General features: G+C 33.0%; 1 protein-coding gene across 3 annotated transcripts in view; it reads right to left on the reverse strand.

The window, feature by feature from the left end:
* Nucleotides 1-3,131: 3,131 nt before the first annotated feature.
* LOC149534946 (polyphosphatidylinositol phosphatase) overlaps nucleotides 3,132-25,827 on the reverse strand; it is a 162,334-nt gene continuing 139,638 nt past the window's right edge. The window contains exon 7 of one of the 3 annotated variants that reach the window (XM_089805138.1): nucleotides 3,132-3,662. In XM_089805138.1, coding sequence (XP_089661264.1) covers nucleotides 3,531-3,662 — 132 coding nt within the window. In that variant the 3' untranslated portion in view covers nucleotides 3,132-3,530. Of the gene's footprint in view, nucleotides 3,663-12,280; nucleotides 12,606-25,827 lie in introns of those variants that run through there. The other 2 variants (XM_089805137.1, XM_089805139.1) reach the window with 2 other exon arrangements.

Raw genomic sequence — 25,827 nt, forward strand, 5'->3', positions numbered from 1 at the left:
TGTAAAAAGAAAAAAAGAAGTAATATTAAAACTCATGTATTATCCCACATTGGCAAGAAGGAAGCGTGGAGCAATTGAGGAAGGGATTAAAAGAAAGAGGATAGCCCTCTCATTTATGCATGCTTGAAAATATCAAAGAAATTGGAGAATTTTTTGGAGATTATGTCTCAATAGTTTGAAGGATGAAATCTCTTCTAATTGGAAATCTTGACGCCATTGAAAGATATGGTCTTGAGATTCAACATAGTAGCAATCTGAAAAAGAAGATACGAAAAAGCAGTTCGAAAAAGCGAAACCGAAAAAGCAGGCCGAAAAAGCAGTTCGAAAGAAGCAAAGCAGAAGGGGCAGCATTGAAGAAAAATTATTACAGCCATGTAACCAGGTTCTTTGTTAGTATTGCTTTTTAGGGTGTAATAAGCTTTCAACTATAAGTGTGCATTATACCAGCATTATCATTTTGTAATCCATGTAAATGCCAAAGTCTTGGTCATATTTCATGAGCATTGTATTTTTTCATTGCAATTAATAAGATAATAGTTGCTGGTGTCATTTAAGCAATTTAATATCATTATTTATCAGCTAGTTAGTTTGCATACCAACTGTTTGTAAAAATGCCAGTTGGTTGTAGGTGTTCATTTCTTATGCTTAGATTATATATATGCACTGAATATTGTCAAAATTAGTAGCACACTCATGTTAGGTCATTGTGTAATCCATTGTAGTCTTCTAGCACAAGATTCTCATTGATGCAAATTGAAGAAAAAGTCATTTGAAGCTAGCTGAAATACTATATCAACCATACATCCCTTGCATGTGAATTGTTTGATGAAATTCCTTGAGCTTTCATTAACATTTTTTTTGAGGGTAGGTTTAAGGAGGGTTATTATAGTGGTATCAGAGCTTGCTTGCAAAGTGTTTGACGAAATGTCAAACAACTGAAGTATAAAAATTTTTGGTGTTTGAAGAAGTTATAACCTATTGGAGTTATTATAGTGGTATCAGAGCTTGCTTGCAAAGTGTTTGACGAAATGTCAAACAACTGAAGTATAAAGATTTTTGGTGTTTGAAGAAGTTATAACCTATTGGGGTTATTACAAATTCTAGTTAAAAGGCTTAAAGATTTAAAATCTTTCTATTGTGGATGAATGTTATTAATGCATTTTAATTCTAGTTTTAAAATCTCTTCCCTTTTTATTCAACGCGCCCCCCCAAGCAGCATCTACTTGCAACATTATCCCCCAAACATTGATAGGAAACTCCATTCATGTCCTACCCCTTTTCTAAAGTGTTTGCTAATATATGATTTAACCTTAAGTAGCTTTTGTCAAGCTTATGGCTTCATGCCTACTTGTGGATGTCTAATTCCTTGTGAGATTTACTTAGTTTGCCTACATGGTTGTTCTGCTTTTGTGGATTGTTGATCCTATAACAAAAAATTGATAGTGATAATTGGCCTTCAAATAGCCATTTGTGCCCTTTTTTCCTCCAAATAGAAAAGATGTCAAAGGTGCATTTTGACGTGTATCATGATTTGGATATTCCACAATAAATTAAGTTGGAAGGACATTGGAAAATATATGTAAAATCAAAGGGGAGAGCAAAAAAATGCTACTACATCCATTACCCATTGAAAGACTAATAAGATCATTTTCATATTAAATAGGATATTGCTTGTAATTTTAAATATTAACATTCATGTCAAACTAGATTGATAAAACGTGGATTAAAGGTGCTCACAAATGAACATTCAAACACCGATAATTAATAGAATACCATTTTCATACCAAATAGGATATCACTCATTAATTTCAATATTAACACTCAAGTCAAACTAGATTAATAAATGTGGATTAAAGGTGCTCACAAATGACCATTCAAACATCAATAAATTTATTTAATAGAATATCATATTCATACCAAATAGGATATCGCTCATAAATATAAATATTAACACTCAAGTTGAAATAGATTGATAAAATGTGGATGAGAGGTGCTCACAAATGAACATCCAAATGCCAATAAAGTCATTTAATGGAATACCATTTTCATACCAAATAGGATATCACTCATAAATTTAAATATTAACACAAGTCAAACTAGATTAATAAAATGTGCATTAAAGGTGCTCACAAATGAACATTCAAACACTAATAAAGTTATTTAATAGAATACCATTTTCATACCAAATAGGGTATTCCACATAAATTTAAATATTTATAATCGAGTCAAACTAGATTGATAAAATGTGGATTAAAGGTGCTCACAAATGAACATTCAAACATGGATAAAGTTATTTAATAGAATACCATTTTCATACCAACTAGATATCGTTTATAAATTTAAATATTAACACTAAGTCAAACTAAATTGATAAAAAGTGGCTGCAAAGTTTGTATTAGGGAATCCACCCTATCCTAGACATATCAAATTTGCTTTATGCTTCTATGCGCTATCAATTATAAAAAATAATCACTTTGCAAAACCATAAGAATTTTTTCAAAACATACTAAGGAAGTAGAACTCCAATAACATAAAAACATTAAATGCATTTCCTTGAATCTACCCAGCCTAAATGAATATTTGATCAAATCTCAAATATCTTTCCCATTTGAATATTTCTAAACTCCTAACAATGAATTCTAAGAAACCTTCTTTCTGGCCTCCTTAGTAGACAATGCAATTGCCGGTGGTCATAAAACCTCCCTTCTTTAAGTGTAGATATGAAGGGAAAAATCTTTGCCAATCTTGTTTTCTTATCTAAGTTTGATCACTAATAAAATTCAAGGCAGAAGAGAAGATCACAAAGAATGTCTATTAAAAGCCAAATAAAAATATCTTGTACCCCATTGTAACTTGCAAATTCATAATTGAAATATAAGTGTCATTTTACTCTCGGTATTTGTTACACCCTGATATACGTATTATAAATCATAAGGCTTGCAGCTTCTATGGCATCAAGCCATTTCTCATAAGTTCTATATTACCTATAACAAGATTCAAAGAACTGGACTCCAATTTTAAAAAGAAAAAGGATTCAAAAGACTTGAGTTGAATTTTTTTATAAAGAGAAAGATTTTAAGGACTTGAATTTAATCTGCTTCAACAATATAACATAAGGATCAATGCATGGATGAACTTAATTCTTTCTTAACTTGCAAATTTATAATTGAAATAGAAATGTCATTTTACTCTCGGTATTTGTTACACCCTGAAATATGTATTATAAATCATAAGGCTTGCAGCTTCATCCAGCCATTTCTCATAAGTTCTATATTACCCATAACAAGATTCAAAGGACTGGACTCCAATTTTAAAAGAAAAAAGGATTCAAAAGACTTGAGTTGAATTTTTTTATAAAGACAAAGATTTGAAGGACTTGGATTTAATCTGCTTCAACAAGATAACATAAGGATCAATGCATGGAATGAACTCCTTAATTCTTTCTTTTGTTTTCATCAAGACAATCACCAAACCAACTGGAGCTTTCTATAAACAAGACCATTGACAAGGCTCAAACAATTATTAGCTAGTTAGAAATCATACTTTGTCCTTCCACTTTTTAAAATCAGGCACATCATGTCTGAAAAATCAACAGGATGGGACTGAAAGAAATTCCAGGATTCTAACATAAGTCGTTTCCTTGATCCCTTAAAATGGATAACCTGCAAGAACATCTGAAATGATCAAATTCACGAACTCTCACTTTAAAATGACAAAAAAATGTAAATTTGATGAAAGAATGACTGATCGTCTTTTTCAGAGAATGTCTTCAATCAGCAGAAATTAATGGAAGTGAAATGGACAAATCAATAACTAAATAAATAATAATGCTAAAAGGATTTGCCAAAAATGGAAGTTCTAAATAACAAATAAGACATTTAAAACAATTTGACAGGATACACAAAGGGAAATTATTGATATGATCAAGTTTCTGGCTACAAAGTTTCAATGTTTTAGCAATCACATGCATTTGATTTTCTTCATTATCATATTTTGTTCTATTCAGTACTTGAACATTTCTTGTTTAGTGTTGCTTCTGAAATCGTTCAACAAAATTTCCACTTCTCATAAAGTTGCTTGCCTAGACAAAAAAATCATATAATAGCAAGGTCATCGGGAGACGAGGAGACTTCGAGGTCTCCGGTACTGGTACTGGTACCGGTACCGGTACGGTAATTTTTCAAATAGGAGACGGGGTTACTTGGAGACGGCAACTTTCATTTTATTTTATTTTTTTAATAGTTTAAAGAGTCTAACACTAAAATTAAATACAAAATTTGAAAATAGTAATACTGTAAGACTAAAGTAAATAATAATAGTAATGTCACATTAAAAATTAAAATAGACTCATAGGGTCAAAGATTTCAAAACTCAAATTATCACAATATTGTATCTCATAGACATTTGTTTTTCGAATATTGCATATGATCACCATCATATCAGATTGATAATTGCTGAGATTATCATTACATATTCAAATTTTAAATTAAAAAAAGTATAGTTTGATGCTGAATTGCCAATATGCAAACAAAAATGAACACTTTGTACAATAAACAAAAAACAGAAATATATCTAGTATTAGTATGTCAATGGTACTATCATCTACTCTACAAGTTTGTGATCATCCATCTCAAAGTCTTGAGCTATCATGCTCTCCAAAACATCATCTCTCCCAAAATATTTTAAATGATTTAATCATTTAAATTGTTGAATAAAAATAAAATTTTAAAAGTGTTTCTAATGTTTTTAAAGTTATTAATTTATTAAATAAAACATTTTAAATGGTTTAATCATTTAAATTGTCGGTGGTCTCAATTTTTGTATTAAAAACATTAAAATGAGGGCTAAAATATATAAAATTATTTAATATTATATTTTACATTTATATTTTACCAAGAGACTTAGAGGAGACTTCACTTTTTGGATTAGGAGACGGGGAGACTTCAGGGGACTTCGTCACGAAGTCTCCAACCATTTTTGAGGTCTCCGAAGACGCGAAAAGTCTCCGAGACGCGACTTTTAGGGGGGAAACGGGTCTCCTGGTAACCATGTATAATGGAAGATAGTTCAAGTATCCATTAGAAATCGTTATTTTATTTGTAATCATCTAGAATTGATATTTTGTTTTTACAAATTTATAATGAAATGCATAAACCCTCTAATATGTTTATTTTTCGAATTTTATTTTACAAAGATCCCAATGTGGTTGAGGTGAGAGCATATGTTGATTGGGACACTAAGTTGGTGCATTTGTATAACGTGAACACAATTGTTGGATATGAAATAGATAGACAGTTGTCATAGCGGCATAGCCATCTAGACTCATATATTCAAACTAATCTAGTGGTGAATCACAGAAATGGTGACAATATTAAGTGATAAATAATTATTACTTCTCAATAATCAAATACAAGAATTATGAGAGCAGCAGAGCCATCTAGACTTGCATATTCAAACTAATCTAGCAGCATAAATGGTTACATATTTAATGATAAACAATTATTACTCTTCAATAATCAAATCCAAGGAATTATGACAAATAATTGACCAACAATTTAAATATGAAAATTTTGTCAAATTGTTTGGAGAATCAATTCAAAACAAGAAAACACAAAATTAATATTCAGCAAGGCTAATGTACATGTAACAACTTGAAAGTTGATCTCAAGTATCCAACAATCCTAGCAAACTCTTCAACTAGTAAAAGATAGATGCATCTGATAATAAAGGTAATAAATCCCTGACTTCTGATATGGCTGTGGCTGACACAGATTGAATAAATCCACTTTCTAAGTAATATGGCTTAACTGATATAAATTATTCCCTCAAAGACTGGCTCATTGTGTTTCCTCTTTGAATATAATATTCAAAAACGATAGTTTAGTAGCCTCTTGTTGCTGAGTTGAATGGTACCATAGGCTAACTCACAGGCATTGAATCGTTATAAGCTGCAATTGCACAGAAGCATACTTTCTTGGGCCTTAGTTAAACTAGCTGTCATTATTGGCAGCTATTCCAAATACCAAATACCATAAAACGACTATGATGACAGCAGCCAAAGAATTGGGCTTCCTTGCATGCTATGGCCTCTCATAAGGCACAACTTCAAAACAATATCAATTCAACCATTCACCAAAATATACAGCGGTCACACATACCAATATTAGTATTTTATGTCTCCAAAGTAAATCGGCTGATTATATCAAACTTTGTCTTGGAGTTTCATGGCAGTCAATTTCTGGCATGGGTAATCAATCGGCAACAGGTAGCTAATGATATTTAGTTATAAACATGCTTCAATTATTTTTGAGTGGGTTGGTCCAACATAATAAAGCTAATCCAAAGGTAAAGACTAAATAAATAAAGCATATACTGCTTTCCACAAGATATGTGTTATGGCAACATTTGAACCAAGAATGGCCCACCAAACCAGTTCACAATTATCACAAACTGGCTGTAACTTATATAATCAACTTGTAATTTATATAATCAACTTGTAATATTTACCCATATTAAATATAGCCAAACAGCATGAAATAGCCAAGATTTTATCCTGCAGATTATACAAATATAATAAACTATATTCCGCAACTGACGAATATGAAGATTATAAACTTGCTATATTACTGAAAATACCAAACTTGAAAACCACAAACCATCTAAAAATTCTTCAAACCTTGGTACCAGCCTAGAAATCTGCAATCTTGAAATTGGTCTTTTCACAAAAATGCAATCCGTAGATGAAACCACCTCTATTCAATAAGAGAGCTTTAGTAGCGTCTAGTGGTTTAAATTTTTATTCGCTTATTATGTCTGGAAGTGATGGACAAAAATATCGAACAAGGCTGAAATGTTGAAAAGGTTTCCTAGAAGAAAGACTATGACCAAGAATTACTCCATGTAAGAAAAATGCATGAAAACACAGTCTCCATTTGATGAATAAGAAAAATGAAATCTGTGAATGTGTGTATGACTATTTACTTTACAAAATATAAAAAATGGTGATACTAGAGGGCTAAAATGATCCTAACCATAGATCTTGAGACTCTTTTCTAAAATTTATGAGTATATCTTGTTTACTAAGATCTTGCCACAACCTTGCCACATATAATTAGTCCATTATAAGCTCTTAGTAAGTAAATTCTTCTTATACACTCAAGAGGAAAGCCAATCCATAGCAATTGATTCAATGAAAGATCTAATAGAGTGACTCCAAGGAACCTATTTATAATCACTGATCACTTTTGCATACTCTTTTAAGAATGGCAGTTCCTCTACCTTCCTCAAGGGCTCACTATAAGATAAGATAACACACAGATAGGTGGGTGGGTATATAACCCAGTTGGTGGAGCAAGCGAATTCCCTAGAATTTTTAGGGGCACAAACCTTAGACCCAATACATCCAGACAAGCCCGGCCCACTCTACCATCCAGTGCTCTTCCTCTTCCATTTCAGTCGGGAACCTCTGCAGCGGCCTAAATAAGATGCATTAGGTACACTGGAGAAGTTGCCTACTATTTGGGCCCATGTATTGATCGAGTCTCTATAGAATTGTTTGAAATATCGTTATTGAAGCAAGCTGGTGTCCCCACTAGAATTTTATGGTATGGGAGACCTATCCTTAGCCCTATAATTTTAGGTATGGTAGGGTATGATCCCCTAAACAGACTTGGCCTAGCCCTAGCCCTATAATTTTAGGTTAGGTATGGTATGGGCATTATTTTAGCCAGGCCCCTCAATAATATGAAGGGGGGCCCCTACCCCTACCCCCACTACTAATGGGATGGGATGGGCATGGGTTGGGCCATTCGAATAATCCCTTATAAGCCAACGCGAAACTCCTACTCTTATTGATTCGGACCTACTGTGGACTATTCCTACATTCCAATTCATTCCTTCAGGACACCACTACTCTTCATACAGTAGGCATTTAACCGACTAAACCTACAATAGCATCTACCTCCACTTTAATCTAGACTGCCAAATTCTAAATGTAATATGGTTTCTTTTTGCCCTACTGGGCGGAATAACATAGAAATGAGGAGTAGGGGACCCAGATAGTAATCACCAACTTTTCTTGCCATTTGACCCACCCAATAAAGAAATTTGATAGGTCGGGAGGGCCCCTACTCATGGGCCCCTACTCTAGTAAGAATAACCAAACCACCACTCCCCAATATAAAAAAGGACAATTCGCACCTCTTAATTCTATGGGCCTTAGCAAACTAAAGCAAAATTCTTGAGTAGGGGAACCTGCCCCTACTATTATAATGCAACAAAAGCCATTTGACCACTTTTCTAATTATAAAGTAGGGGCAATAAGAACGTCCATAGTATATCAATTAGAACAGATGATTCCAGTAAATCCCCTTTTCAATAGTAGGCACCCTGTTGATTCACAAGCATAGGTAGGTTCATTAGGCAAGGACCTACTATTGAAAGGGGCAAGTGATAGAGGAGTTCAGAGTGCTCAAGAAAGAGGTTGGCCCATAAAGTTCTAGGGCGCTCATGAGCTGGCACTATTTTCTCTTATCAATCTTCCTGAACCGGTCGCAATAACTACGTATTTCTTGGTCTTACCCCTTTCCAGTAACTACATTGGGCCCCTAAAATTTTATAGGACCCCAAAATTTTATAGGGGAATCACCTACTAACCACAGAACTATTCTATGGCTATAGTAGCTCAACACAATGGATGATGGCCCCTATTATGCCTGGCGAGAAGTTTGGAGTGATTCTCCTTCAATGCCTTATGAATGTGAATGGATGTATAGAGGGAAGGAAGGATGGGGGGAAGGCGATGGGAAGGGGTGGGCGCTTGATCAATCAATCGCAATTTGCTACTTCTACTACCATCGCAATCTGCACGCTAATTGGTTCGCCATGCCTTTAAGAATAGTAGGTGGGTCAGACTCTCTTATCTCTCTTTTTCCGCATGGTTCGCTCTAACTATTCAACTAATAACGAGAGGGACATCCTTGATTCCAATCAACTTGTCTGTCTCAAAGGCTACTCTATCTATTATAATATAGGTAGTGCTTGGGAGGGCTACTCTACTCACTACTTGACCTAACAAGAAAGGGAAATCGAAACCCAGCCAACTCCCTATAGATAGTAAGACACGTTTGCTTATTTGTTCGTATTACTCATTTGATCTTATAATCAATCTTTGTAATAGATTAAAAAAAATACTTAATATACAATTGTCCTCAATGATATTAACATGTTCTATTCCGTTATAACAAAAAAAGGTATATTGCATCTTTTTTGTCTTAATCAAATAAATGATCAAAATAACAATGGGCAACTTAGTATTATAGCTTATCCGAGTTTGGATGAAAAGTTTTATAAAAATCATGGGTGAAACATGAACCTTGTGTGTCAAGATCCCATTATATCAGTGAAAAAGTTAGTTTTGGAACAATGCGGGAGTTCAATTAATAAAATAACTTTATTAGTCATCAACTTTAAATTATAACATAAAGTTGCTTAGTCAGAAATGAAATTAAAGTAAAAGAAAAGAGATGAAGACATGGAGATTGAATATTATAAAAGGGGTTTTGGATTTCATTTCATGCAATTGGATGCATTTTGATATTAATGGGAGATGTGGGGTTAGAAGTGTGGAACCGACAGTTTCAGTTTTTTTCAATTGAAAGAATTCAGAGTTCTTAACAGCATTTGCACTTTGAATTGGTGTTGAGTCGGCCAGTGAATTGTGTTGGAAGTCGTTTAATTCAGAACCATGATTTGAGCTTATATGGTGATCAATTTGAGAGAAAGTTCTTCTTTTCTTGATACAGCATTTAATAGATAAGTCTGGAGGATTATTTGGATGCAGATCGCGGCCCTTAGAGGTCTACATTTGGAATTATAGACAGCCACCAATCATATGCACACAACAGGCAAGGTTGAGAGGGTTTTCCAAACAGCTCAAATATGCTACTTAGCAAATTCAAGGTGGAGAAATTCGAAGTCAGGTTCCTAATTAGCTGCAATTTAATTTCAGAATTCAATAAAAAAATTCCTCTTGCATTGTATATGATTTCTCTCAATAATAAAAGCATCTAGTTAAATGTTTCAGAAATTAATTTCATAATTTCCTGATTATGCAAAGTTCTTACGTGTCTAGCAACATTTTTCAAGGAATGCTTATTTGTTTCAAAAATCAGTTATATATCTAAATTGCAAAGCAAATTAGTATTCTGGAAAAGTTAGAACCAGGAAAGAGTTCTTACACTACTGCATCTATTTTAAGAATCCACTACAAAATCAAAGTATCATCATCACTTTGCATACTTTGTTGAATTCAATAAAGGAGATCATATTAATATTCAAGTGTCTTAAAAGTTCACTACAACACAATGCAAGAAGCCATTAATCACCAATTGTTAGACAACCAATACTAATCGCCACTCACCACTAATGGTCTATAGTTGCTGCCAACTAGCCATTAATGGTTTATTTAACTACCAAAACAAGCCACCAGCACTTGACTATTAAGTTATTTAAGAGCTTACTAAAATTTACAACTAGCCACAACACTTCGTCTCCAAGGACAAAGTATAGTTCTTTTAGACTATTAACATTACCTTTGCCAAACAAATTTGGGATTTTTCCCCTCTATATATGTGTTTCAGTATTTGTGTGTATATACATATATTTAGCATGTTTGCAGTATCAAATGTGAGGCCAAGCATGACCAAAATAGACAGCTAATAAAATAAAAATTAAAAATACACACTATCATAAACAGAACATCAACAAAATAGACTTAAAAATATGTTGGAATCTTCATGGCAATTTAAATTACATTTATAGGAAATGGCTTGAAGTTTTAACTTTTGGTGCTATAAATCATGGAAAAGTGCTTTCAATCCCAACTAATTTAACTTTGGCACCACCCTTCTTCATGCTTACATAACCAACCTCGCAATATTTGCACACCCAATAGAAAACTCTGCCAAAACTGATTGAAATAGATGTTCTGAAAATTTAATGTCGACTTTAATGACTTGTCAAAGAAACATGATGGTTGAACCCAACCAAAGCAAACTAATGGAGTATGGTGATGGCATAATATCTTGGACACTCCCCATTGTAATCAGGCTACATTTTTAAAAGGAAAATGGATCTAAAGTTTGTGAGTACTAAATCGCATTGGACAAAAATATTTGATGGCTGAGCCATATGGAGCCATATGGGAAAAAGAGGTGGAGACATGTGTCAGCCTTGCCACCTTTTTAAGTTTTGGGCAAAACTTATCATTTCTAACCCAACTTAAAACTTGAGTAGAACTTTTAAGTAAACCAAAGTCTGCATGGAGTCTTGCCAAGGCCAAACTATAAACTGTCGTAGCAAACTTTGGCATCTAATGCAAGAGTTGGGTTTGGTTTAGCCATATATAAAGTGCACCCGAATAGAATTTCTATCATCTATTGCCATCTTTTGTAATTCAATTCAACCAATCTAAATGTCTGATTACACTTTATGAACATAATTCCTTAAGCCCTTTGCCACTTCACTTCAACTTTTCATACTAATGTCATTCAAAAACATTCTTGATTCTACTAATCATAATGTTTTTTCTTTTGAATGTCTAACCTTACTAATTTTGATTTTCTACCCTACTAATCTAGAAGTTTGTTCTTCTACTCAAACCTACTTTTCAAATACTGGTTTCGAGATTATTGATGACAACGAGAGAAGAACAATCAATTTTCCAGCTACATACATTCTATCCTTCTCACTCATCCTGATGATGGATCATAGAGTGTGATCCGAAACATTGATGCTAAATAAAAACACACAATGTAATGACCCCTACCAATAGGCCACTAAAAAACTTCTAATGCTGAACTGAGAAATTTTGTCAAACACTTGGCATGCAACTGACGACTACTACTGAAAGTAAATGCTGAATATACGAAATTGCTCAAAACCATATGCCATTCATATATCAATAATTTGCAACAATGCCATACATATTTCAGCCAATAATATGATTATCAAACCCTAGGTTGGCAAAATAGATAATCTAAAATTTACAATACTCTTTCACTTGCAAAATCCTAGCCTTCCTTTCATTCCAATAATGCCAAATGACAAACAAAGACAAGTACAATGTAAAATAGTAAAGTGCTGAAGCTATATTTTGTACTTAGATGAAAACATACATTTCTCAGAAAATATGTCAAATGCCAAATGAGAAGTGAAGAACCTGATTATAGATGGCTGTAATAATTTTTACCAATGCTGAAGATGCCAACACTCAAGCCAAAGTCACCCCAAATCTGAAAATGTACTTCTTTGCAAATTTTTGAAAATGTTTAAGAGTTTTGAAAAATTCCTTAAAAATAAATCATGGCATTTTGGAACTCCAAAATGCACCTATCTATATCTCCTCAACAATAGAAATCCGATCCAAAAATACCCAGAATGATATGCTGAGTAATGAGAAAGATATGAACAAAAATGTGGTTCCAAAGCCCTATCTTGAAATTCTGAAAATTGGATCAGACTTGTAGCAAAAACGAACCAGCAGCTATAGATCTTTCCTCCACCACAATTAAGCCTTCCAAAGATGTCCTGCAATCAATCCATGACTGAAAATGAATAGTCCTCAGAAAATGCCCTCCTATAATTTCGGGTCTGCTAAAAGAAGCCTCCTAAAATTTCAGATCTGCTAAAAATGGCTTCCTATAATTTTGGACCTGCTAAAAATGGCCTCCTATAATTTCGGCCCTGCTAAAAATGCCTCTTGAAATGTTAAAATGCTGAAAATGGCCTTAAGCCCAATGATGCCCTAGCTGAAGTGACTATAGTATCACCTCCAAATGTGCAACCCTTCAAAGGATATTTCACCTCCTCAGTTATGCAAAATCCTTAAGAGACTTCGTTCCTAAAGAAAAAATGATAATCTGCAGACCAAGATGGCCCCACAAATGCTCAAAGAGAAAAGTCATGTAAACTCAAGTTATGGGATGTCCAAATGAGAGGCCAAGTACTCTATTTATTCACTTCTCTAAGTAGCCACTAGAACCTCTACAAGTATCCATAAAATATTCTTATGAAATCACTTTATAATGCACTTTTATATAAAAAGTAACTTTATAAAATAAAAAGTGCAACTCAACTCAAAATTATAACAGTTGGCCCCGCATAACACACAATAATAAAAATATAATAAATACCATCTCTCCAAGAGCAAATAAGACCATCCAATCCCCAAATAATCATCAGAAGTGACTCTCTCACCAAAACCATCTGCCTACGAGAGTCCATGATAGGCAAATCCACTGAAAAATGACATGTCACTAAAGAGGGGACATGACACACAATCGAATCCAAAAAAATATTTGCTCTGAATTATGCATTGTGGAAATCTGATAATGTTAATATATACATGAAACAAAAGCAGAACTTTTATGAACTCAACCGAAGTCTACTTAGGGTCTTGCCAAAGCCGAACAATAAACTGTCTTAATCAGCTTTGAGATCTACTACAAGAGTTGGGTAGGGCTTTGCCATGTACAAAGTGCAACCAAAAAGAATTTATATCGATCATTACCATCTTTTGGAAGACAAGAAAAACCTCCAAGCGAACAATTCAGCCATTGTAAATGTGTAATTATGCTTTACTAGCATAATTCCTTATGGACTTTACCACTTCACTTCAAATTCTCATACCAATTTCATTCCAAAACCTTCTTCGCTCTACTAATTACAACATTTTGTCTTTTGAATATCTAGAATTTTACATCCCAAATTTTGACCTAATTTTAAATTTGCTCATAGCCGTTATATTGAACAGATTTTTCTTTCATAATCATGTGAAGTAGGTAGATATTTATAGCCAGTGTATTAACTGTTAATGAAGATAGTCGTTATCCATTATTTGTCATGTGATGTTTAACAGTTGCTTGATTTTGAAATTATGGTTAATAATTAAAATTATTTTTGTTTATATGAAAATTATTATGAAACTTGTTACTCGTGGAAGTATTGCACGGGTGATTGCAGGAGAAGATGAAGGGGGGAAGCATTGCTAAATGGGATCAACGGAATGCGATACTAGCTTAGTCCAGTCATCAAGATTGATAGGTATGACCTTAAATTGTCTTGGTAAGGACCTAGTGACTTGAACATCAGGATACGACTAAAGGACCCACATGAGCTATTAAATAAACAATTTAATTAAAATATAATATGTACCTCAAAAGATTTTGAATGATCTTTCACCATATTATTTATACCTATACATAGATATAAAATAAAATGACCCCATAATATTATTTTCTTTATAATAAAATGATACCACCTCACAAATACATCTATGTGTATGATAGATATAAACCATAATATTTTCAATTTTTAACCTTCAAATCTTCTTCCATCCTTTTATTTTTTTCTTGCTTGTAACTGATTGAACACTTGGCACATTTATTTGGCGTCCAAGAGCAGAGACATTTCTTTTATGTTACGGCTTCTTGGAAGCCAAAGAGTCCTTTACACTTTTATATATTATAAGGTCGGGAGAGATGGGGACATACAAAAAAATCACATTTTCGACTTCCTTTATTATTCCTAATTTCTTTGGTCATTTCCAACTTCCATCTACAACCCAATACTCTGCAAACACCATTCGAATCTCTGCAAATTCCATTGCAAACCTCTGCATTTTATAGCAGTGCCATTCTTGTCACAATCTGCCTTATATTAATCCTTCCTTGCTGAAGTTGTGATTGTATTTACAAACTGTGGTTACGCTTGGGAAGCAAATCGAACAAGAGCTGATACATAAGCGTCTAGCAAGGCTCCAAACATTTCCAAAATTAGATCAGGTTATGTGGCCCATCAACCTCCAGTAATGTTATGAATTTTATTATCAGCTACTATTGTATATTGAACTCCTTAGTAGTAGGCAGTTGTATAATCATGATGCTTAAGTATCACCAATTTGACCCTCTTAAGGAGTTGTTATCAAATTAATAGTAAAGTATCTATGACATAGAATTGTATTTTATATATACCATTAATAATCAAAACCAAATGATATTTTCTACAAGTCTTAAAGAACATATTTTTTCAAACCATTGAAGGTGAAAAGCTGGAAACATATAATATTCATGATTCAGTTGAGAATCAACAGACAAAGCCAGAGCACCTAGGACTCACCGGCTATATAGCCATGAAAAAGGTGAAGAGGTGAGATGAAATCTGCAATGACATAGAAGTGAAATCAAATATGATACAATAAATCTAAATATTTTTATTTAATAGCTCATTCCATATTGTTGTTTCCCTGTTGTCAAGTTGAGCAGTAATGATCGAGTCATTGAACCCATCAGAAAAACCTTGGCCAAGGTCGTATAAAGGCATGTTTTCCAATTTAAGATCACTTGATGTTAGTGGTGTCGGTTATTCAAAGATGTTCGTCCATAACTATGCAGAGATTCTAAACACCGGAAAGCTCAGGTGGCTAGACTAAAAGTATCCCAAGCTTGATCCTGGAGTAGGGAGGGTCTTTCTAATTCAATAGATTGTGTAGGGATAAGGTTGGGAGGTTAAACCTAAGTCAGTGCTTCTCCTCTTACTAAAAGCCGAGGCTTCCACAACCAACTAAAGACTCACTGGATAATACTTGTATGTTTTCTTTTCTTCTTTTCATGTTAAGCATTTACTTTCCTTGTATGTAAAAAAAGATAATCGTTATTATAGTTATAGTTAAATTCAGTTAATTGATCATTGATACAGTTACTTCAATTAATCATTATTTTAGTCATTTTAGTTGATCAATGATATAGTTATCTCAGTTGAACATAGTTATTTCAGTTAATCGTTGGTAGTTAAACCAGTTAATCTCCTTAAAGGAATTTAGTTATTTGTTCAATAATTTATAAATCATCTTTGTTTTGTTATGAGAAACCATTTGTTACATAGAATCTACCCTTAAGAATTTTGATTTTCTGCCCCACTAATCCAAAAGTTTGTTATTCTACTAAAACTGAGCCCTCAAATACCTTTTGCTGATTATTGATAAGAATGAGGAAAGAATGATCAATTTTTCGGCTATTTATACATAAAATGATGCTATATTAATGCTGGTCAACACTGAATTGAACCCTATAAGGCTAGGACAACCCTAATTCAAAAAAAAAATTTACTTTATTTGAAAAAGATCCAAGGGTATAACAATTGGATTTGTCTAGGGACCTAATTGTGACCGATGTTAAATATATAGATAGTATGGTCAAGCTTACATCTAAATCCCTAACCCAAACAAAACCTAAATGAACGAATACACATCATGGAAAAGGGGAAAGCCCTACTAAAAAATTCTAACGTAGAAAACAAAACCACTTACCTACCTATAGAAATGAAAGAACAATCTAAGTAGGAAAACCATTTATAGGCTAAAAGAAATAGAAATCCGTACATTTGATTTGAGAATGCAACAATTGCAGTGCACATCCTCAAAGCCTTCTCAAGATATCTTTTGTGGTTCAAGGTTTAAAAAATGAATGATCCTACAAGCATAACTCAACCACAAACTTATCTTCTATAATTGGGATATTCTTGTAAATGATTGCAGCTTTGATCCAATGATTCCGATCAATGAAATCAAATGTTTGAATGGATTATCGGCCTTGAACATTTGATATCCATCATTCATCATTCACCATTATTATCATGGAGCATCATTATTATTGGAAATAAATTATTAAACAAATATATATATATTTATATATATATATATATATATATATATATATATATATATATATATATATATATATATATATATATATATATATATATATATATATATATGATGTTATACATATATTATCTCTTTATATATTATGTGTGCATGTGAGTGTGTGTTTAAGTACACTATATTTATGAGATATATTATACATATGCATACATATAAAATTATTATCATAATCATGATAATACATTGAGAAAATATTATTTGTGATATATGTTAAAACAATAACTAATGTGAGTTAAGATATTAACAAGAGGCATGTCTCCACGGGAAAAGCATATTTATAGTTTTTATTTGATAGTTATTTTAAGATATTTTTAAATACATATTGATTTTTTGACAATCTTTTATAGTTTAATTATTTCAGTTCTTTCTATTTCTCTAATAGTAATCACTTTTACTACAGATCTTTAAATATCATGATGTCATTTTCAAATTTGTTTTAATAATAGTCATTTTTATACAAGACAAAAATAATTTTATTGCAAGTTCATTACATCCTACTCAACTTCAGAAATAAAATGAAATAATAAAAACTTGTACTGGTTACCTTAAAAAATGACAGCCTTCATTATTCTTTATTGATTTACATTTCAATACACTCTACATATTTATATCTCACTATTAGCTTAACCAGTGAACCTCTTTTTGTTACAAGTATTAGTTATATAATTAATCTTAAATGTCCCAAAAACAAGACATTACACAGAAAGAACTTGACATTACAATTGGGTCTTTTAGCGGAGTTTTATATGTTGGAATTCCTCTGTCCTTGATGCAACAGGTGATTAATTAAGTCAAACACGTCCTTAGAAGATGTTGACATGGCATGTTGGTTAAATGACTCACGACATGGAAAAAACACAGAATAATGGGGTCGTTTCATTCAGACAGCAATTATGTTTAATGTGATTGTGACACTTTCTTAACTCATGATTATCCTTTGATTGACTTTTGGTTAAAATGTTGAGTTGTTTTACTTGCCAATAACAAAGCCATGTGTTGAGAAACTATGGCGGATTCCAAATCAGGTTTATTTCCATTAAGGAAATTCATGCGTTTGAAAGGGACTTTTATTCACATTGTTCATTTTGTAACCCTACTTTGAGGGCTGCCGCCATGAAAGGAGAATCTATCATGTTGTGAAGCTTATGGTTAGAATTTATTTTTGGGTTTTAACTATGTTGTAGAGCTGCATGAGAGAAACTAAATGATGGTATTTTTGAGAAGAATGTGCGAAAACTATAAAGGTATTCAGCTACAGAGGGTTATATTTTTCAGATCTTGATCTTTGGTTTAAGATTCTTATTACAGTATTTTATCCTTACTTCTTGCTCAGTTAAAGAAACACTCTCTGGTTTTATTTGTTGTAATGAATTTATTGCAAAAAAATCAGCTTCACTAAATATGATGGACTGGTTTGTTCTTTTGTTTGGTATGCGTAGGAGCATGTTTGGAGAATACATAGCCACAAAGTGGACATTCATATCTCTATCTAAAGAACAGGTATTGCTCTTATCAGTTTCAAGTATGGCCATGAATATGAAAGGTATAGAGGTCTTTAGTTCAAAAGAGAATTTGCTTCTTCAAAGGGACAAAGATTTTTATGTTTCTGCTATAGTTTAATAGAAAAGATATTTTCCTCTTGAGATTCTTTCAGTATTATTTTGAAGACCATGAAATGATTTTGCGACTTTTGTTTCTCATACAACATGAGAGCCATTGTGACTTAAAATGAAGTAGTTCATTTTATAAAGTGTTGGGAGTTCCTGAAACTGTCAAATCAGTTACTGAAAGAATATACTTGGTGCTCGTTCTTCTTCCATCTGGAGTATGAATATAATTTTTGTGACACTTATTGAATTATCATGTAGTTGTAGTTGATAGTTCATGAACACAAAGCATTCACATTGGATATGTGTTACCACATGGAATTCGAGTGAAGCTCGGTTCAATAATTTGTTTGACAGCAACCTTGATGTTGGTTTTAGAAACATTCTTCATTTGAAGTTAACACTATCAGAGGTTTTGGTTGAATATTGATTAAAATTTGTAACAGTTACAGTCAATTAACTGATATTCAAAACATATTCATTGTAATACGCTAAAGTGTATCCCTATTTAAGGGAGCGTAGGTTTGTGTGCAAAATAAGCATGAAGTAACAGAGACATTCCTCCTTATATATGGAACATTTGAATCTTTTTTTAAAGCTGCGTCATAAAATTACTTGTACATATAGGTATATTAAGTTAAACGCATATAGTTGCATGTATTTATAATATTGGAACCAAAATACAAAAGAAGAAAAGAGGGTTGCAGCCCTGAGGACTTCTAGCTACAGATGTAAAGAAGAGTTGTGATTCAATAAAATGACAGGTTCCAATGGAGTGGTTTTTTCCCTATGAGACAACCAAAAGGTTTTGAGGGTTTCCCACTCAGCACAAATCTTGTGTCTCTATCTTTTGTGAGTTGCAATCATTTGCTCTAATATCTTGCATTTCAAATTTTGTGATCATATAATTCTATTGTGGATGAATGTTATTTATGCATTTCAATTCTGGTTAAAAGGCTTTTAAGTTTTGAAATCTCTCCTTTTTTTTTCAACCCCCTCCCCCCCACTCTCAAAAAAACATCTACTTCCAACACTATCCCCCAAACATTGATAGGAAATTCCATTCATGTCCTACGACTTTTCTAAAGTGTTTGCTAATATATGACTTAACCTTAAGTAGCTTTCTTCAAGCTTTTTCGTTTATGGCTTCTTGGCTTGCTCGTCGATGTCTAATTCATTGTGAGATTTATTTAGTTTTCTTATATGTCTTTTCTACTTTTGTGGATTGTTGAACCTATAACAAGAAACTAATCGTGATAATTGGCCTTCAAATAGCCATTTGTGCCCTTTTGTCTCCAAATAGAAAAGATATCGGAGGTGCATTGTGATGTGTACCATGATTTGGATATTCCACAATAAATTAAGTCAGAATGACATTGAAAAATAAATGTAAAATCAAAGGGGGTGAGCAAAAAAATGCTGCCACATCCTTTACCCAAGACTAATAAATGTTCTTTGAAAGTAATGGAACAAGTCTCCTTTACAAACATCAGATTTTATGCGCAAACCAAGATGAGCTGATTAATAGACTATAGGTTCCATGTTAAAATCTGGATTAAAGGTGCTCACAAATGAACATTCAAACATCGATAAAGTTATTTAATATAATATCATTTTCATATCAAATAGGATATCACTCATAAATTTAAATATTAACGCTCAAGTCAAACTGGATTGATAAAATGCGGATTAAAGGTGCTCACAAATGAACATTCAAACACCGATAAAGTTATTTAATAGAATACCATTGTCATACCAAATAGGATATCGCTCATAAATTTCAATATTAACACTCAAGTCGAACTAGATTGATAAAATGTGGATTTAAGGTGCTCACAAATGAACATTCAAACACCGATAAAGTTATTTAATAGAATACCATTTTCATACCAAATAGGATATCAATCATAAATTTAACTATTAACACTCAAGTTGAAATAGATTGATAAAATGTGGCTCAAAGGTGCTCACAAAGGAACATTAAAAAACCGATAATGTTATTTAATAGAATACCATTTTCATAGCAAATATGATATCGCTCATTAATTTAAATATTAACACTCAAGTCGAACTGGATTGATATAATGTGGATTAAAGGTGCTCAGAAATGAACATTCCAACACTGATAAAGTTATTTAATAGAATACCATTTTCATACCAAATAGGTTATTCCTCATAATTTTAAATATTTATACTCATTTTAAACTAGATTGATAAAATGTGGATTAAAGGTGCTCACAAATGAACATTCAAACATGGATAAAGTTATTTACTAGAATACCATTTTCATACCAAATAGGAACTCCCTCATAAATTTAAATATTAACACTCAAGTCAAACTAAATTGGTAAAAAGTGGTAGAAAAGTTTGTATTAAGGAATCCACCCTATCCTAGACATATCAAATTTGCTTTATGATTCTATGCGCTATCAATTATGAAAAAAATTAGTTTCCAAAAACATACGATATTTTTCAAAACATACTAAGTAGAACTCCAGTAACCTAAAAGGATTAAATGCATTTACTGAAGGCTATCGTCAAGTCTTTTTTGCTTTTTTTAGTTTGTTAACCTATACTTGATTTTTTAAGTCTTCAAAGTCCCTTTTGACATTTTTGAGTGTTTATTTTGATTGTTTTAATCTTTTACTTTCCTTCAATCTCTTCCTTTTGGTTTTCCCTTTAGCTTATGTTTTTAAGTGCCTTTATCACTTCGGTGATTTAAGTGACCATAGTGCACTTTATGTTATAATTTAAGGTTGAATTGCTTTTTGATTTTTCACTCAAGTGACTATAGTGCACTATATAGTCTAATTTAATGTTGGGTTTTACTTTTAATGTTTTACTGTACAACATTTTAGTGAAATGTTACTTTTTGAATATATGTACACATAATATGTAAATTAGATATTGTAAATACTGTATTTGACCTATTTAAGTGATATTTTCTCAGTAATCAATTAAACATGTGCTAAATAGAAAACTTAAGTGATGCAACTTCATTACGTCTTTTTTGAAATAGGTTACATGCAAATGCATCTAGATAATGAGATTTTCCTCTGAAATACAAATGCAAGTGACCAAAATATGTCAATACCTCCCAAGAGTGTGATTTTGGCTTTGGATGCCATGAGCATGTAAAAATATTGAACATTAAATAAGCTTGAAATTTTTATCTTTGTTGCAAATGCAAAGCTCTTCCATCTCGAAAACGAAATTGCATGCAAAGAGGAATCTTCAGAGTTGTCAAATCTGAGTCAAATGCATGAGGTATGTCTTACTTTTTGTTTTTAGTGTTTGTATATATCTTGTTGCTTGGTTTGATTTGTTTTTGTAGAAAAGTTGAGAATTTCCACCCAAGAATGGAAGTGCATATACATGCTTTCATCTTCCATGCCAATCCATTTTCCAAATGCATTGCAACTCCCATATTCTTTAATAACCACCCCCTTTTTTTGTTTTTTGAGCAAACTTGTAGACTACTAAGTATTATCAATTAGAGTGTTATTTTCAACATGGCATATTGACAAACACTTAACAAACATACAACAATAAATATGCAAAGTCTAGAACCTCCTTATTTGTTGATAAAACATTGATTTTGCAATAGAAATGTTTACATACAATTGCCTTATAGGCTGCAGCAAATATTCAGATTGGTATTTAACAATTACAATGCCTAAAATGAACAGTATGATGGAAGGAACCTAGAAGTAGATATTGTAGTGTCTTGCAGAGAAAATGGCAGCGTCCCAACCTTTAACTGGCGAGAGTGGACATGAAACTCAATGCAACTCTGTTCATGCACTGGAGCAACACTATTCACGACACTGTAGCAATTTCACTATTCACGGTACTGTAGCAAAATCATTATTCACGATACTGTAGCAAAATCACTATTCATTCACACTGTAGCAAAACACTGTTCACGCCCACTATAGCAAAAACACTATTCACGGTACTATAGCAAAAACTTTATTCACACGCACTATAGCAAGAACACTATTCACGCATATTGTAGCAAATGTTATTCATGGTTGCATGACCTGAACTTCAGAGCTCTTATATTATGTGTGAAATCACCAATAAATTCCACTGTATTTCTTGAATGAAAACACCCGATAATCCTCCTATGTCTTTCAACAATGAAGAGTATGCTAGCAAACATGGATTTTGTCCTCCGAGCTCAATAAATAGATTTCCCAGAAATCCAATAGCATAATCGTAATATCATCCAAGCATACCCCAACTCATTCTAGCCAAGAGAATATAAAGTCCCCAAGAAGTCGACTTCATTTGCATAAGCAATGTGTGATAAATGGGAAATGCCTTTTTAAAACAACTTTATAATAAAGTGATTTGATAAGTTTTTTATTTAATTATCACTTTATAATTAAGTAAATTAACTTTGGTATTAAAATCATATAAGAGTCGATCTCAAAATACCATGTATGATAGCTCATCGAAAAGAACTCAACCAAATCCACCAAGCTGGACATTGAAAATTTACATATCACTTGACTCCCACTGACTTACTAAAAATAGTAACTCCTGAAAATATTGCCAAATGAGCTCCCTAATCACTTCATTAGCCTATGGAAGCTCTTGGCATAGGCTAATCAATTGACCTTGATGGTCACATTAAGTAGGGGACATTACAATCCGCCCCCCTTGAAATTGCTTGTCCTCGAGCAATCTCAATTCTTGATGCTGCAATATCTGCTCTTGTTCCCAAGTAGCATCCTCCTCTGGCAGGTTTCTCCACTTAACCAAGTATTCTTTAACTACCTTGTTCCTAAGAGTCCTCTCTCTAGTACCCAGAATAGCTTCAAGGACCAACACAAGCTTATTCTCCTCATCCAACAGTGGCAAATCTATTGACCCTGATGATCACATTAAGTACGGGACATTACATCTTCCTACATATGTAATTGCATCTTCAACACCTGATTGCATATTTACCTCAAGTAAATATGGTGCATTTTTACCACATGTAATCACCTCTCATAAACTCGATTTTGGTAAAAGGTCACACTTTTAAATATGAAAGTTGTCATTTTCACATTTTCATATGCATCCAACTTGCATTCTTGACCATTCAAACAAAAGCCCTACTTTCCTATATGCAGTCCATCATTCTAAACCTGATTTTGGCCCTTTCTGTCCAAAATACATGATGTCACGATCATTTCCAACCATCAAATGTGTTCTATAAGTAAATAATCCATGCTTCGAACACCCATTTTTCACAGATCCGCCATTGCAACTCAAAATCTAAAAAGCCTTTAAGGATCCAATTTGTTTAGATGATGTATTTACTCCTTGGAATTTTCATGTTGTAGCACAAGATATATCCACGCCTCCAAAGGCCAAAGGAAAAATGAAATATCAATATGATAAAGAGCTAGCTCATGCAACTTCGTCACATGTTTCATCTACTCTTGATTAAATCTCACATACAGAGATTGGTCATGCCGACATAGCCAATTTCTTGCAGAGGCTAAAAACTTCTTCCAATAAAGATATGCAGCATATCAAGAGGAGTCATACCTAGTGTCTACTTTTCCTATGGCAGCCTTTCAACCCAAGCTTGTCTAGGAATGTGCGAATCATTTTAGCCTCAAGTCAAACACAGTTAGATGGTAAAGTGCTTTTCAACCTAGGTCCAAATGTAATTGAACAAATCTTCAAAGTCCCTACAACTTCAAAATGTGTGGATCTGTCCAAGGAAATGTCTGTACGATTGTGGAATTAGTGTAAGACAGATTATGAAAGGCATACAAATGATAACTGGATGGTTAATAAGAGATCAAATGTCTCTAGATGGCCAAGAACAATACACAAATTTGACTTCTCTCTAGAGGTAAATGATTTGATAACTCTTTTAAGCAAAATCTGTAGTCTCAAAGAATCCAATCACTTTGAGATCTAGATGATTAAGTTCATCTATCAGATTTTTAAAAACAAAGAACCCATCTTTTGGGGGGTTGTCTGAACAGCTGATTTGAGTGGGGACGCATCCTCATTCCTCATGAATTTGTACTTGGTTTATATTGTTGCGGCTATGGGGATGTTCTCAAGACTCTCTACTAAGCGAGATCGGTCTTTGGTTCCCATCTAGAAGTATTATGATCAGCTCACACTAACACAAGCAAGCATCACCAGAGGATGGTGCACAATGCTTTTTCACGCATTTCAGGTTCCTTGTCAACAAAGAGTTGGCAATCAAAAGAGTATTAAATGAAGCATGGGAGAGCGTAAATCACTATGGCTGCATTTTCTTGCAATTTCCAACTTTCACCTACTTGAGAGTTGGTTATTTTGAAGGAGAGCCATACACACTACCGAGATATCCTAACGATAGGATAATTCCCATGGAAATGGCTAAACAACTCATGGAAGTGCAAATATACTGAACCAACCAGCACAGGCTAGGTTCAGCATTACCAATGCCAAAGCTCTCCAAATTGGTCGATATGCACTTACCTCGGTGTATAAAGCTATGGAATCCAAACTTCAACTCATTACATTGAAGAAGTTCAAGGCTAGCTTTGACTTCGACAATAAAGGAATGCAATCAAAGATAAAAAGGGCATTCACCCATGTTCATTGTTTAGAGGATGTGTGGATTGACTTACGTACTAAGGTAGATATTATCAAGATGGACTACTATAGGCTTACTTTGTAGCAAATCATCAACCTCAACATGATTTAGATTCTAGAACGGGTTGTGATTGAAGATGATGAAATACAATTGGATTCAGAATATCACAATACCCAACTTGAAAAGCTCTTTCCCATTCTTGTTCAACGGCAACAAAAGCAAGGAACTTCTATCTTTGATAGATTCCAATCTATTTTATTGAATACCAACAAATGGTTGAAAAGCAAAGGTCTTAAAAGTGTACATCCGCAGGTTGGAGTAAATTGTAGTCATTTTGAAACCGTTGGAAGGAAATCTCAAATGGAGATCAAGAAGGATGGTTCATCCTCCTCAGAGCCACCTCAAGCTCACACATTTAAGCTCGAAGGTCGAAAAGTTGCGATTCCACCCTCAGATTCTTCTCAAGCACCCCTTCAAGCGCAAGAATCAGATGAAGAAGAAGAGGGAGATAATAATGATCATATCTCCTTCACAGCCACCAACCAACCAAGAGTTGTCTAACCAAGAGTTGTCTACCCAAGAAGAACCATTCTTGGATGTCGTAGACAATGATTGTGAAAGTTGTAGCTTCAGTTGGATTGATTCGATCTAATATACATTATTGTTATTGGTAATCTTCATTTCCTATATATAGTTATCCATGTTAATAATATATATTATTGTATATAATACATATATATAATTGTATATAATATATATTATACTATATTATATTATATTATATTATATTTTATATATATATCGTTATACATATTATTATTATTCATGTTAAAATAATA

Source organism: Cupressus sempervirens, chromosome 10 (genome assembly GCF_028749045.1).
Source record: "Cupressus sempervirens isolate cs-2001-9-10 chromosome 10, ASM2874904v1, whole genome shotgun sequence".
Classification (NCBI taxonomy): domain Eukaryota; kingdom Viridiplantae; phylum Streptophyta; class Pinopsida; order Cupressales; family Cupressaceae; genus Cupressus; species Cupressus sempervirens.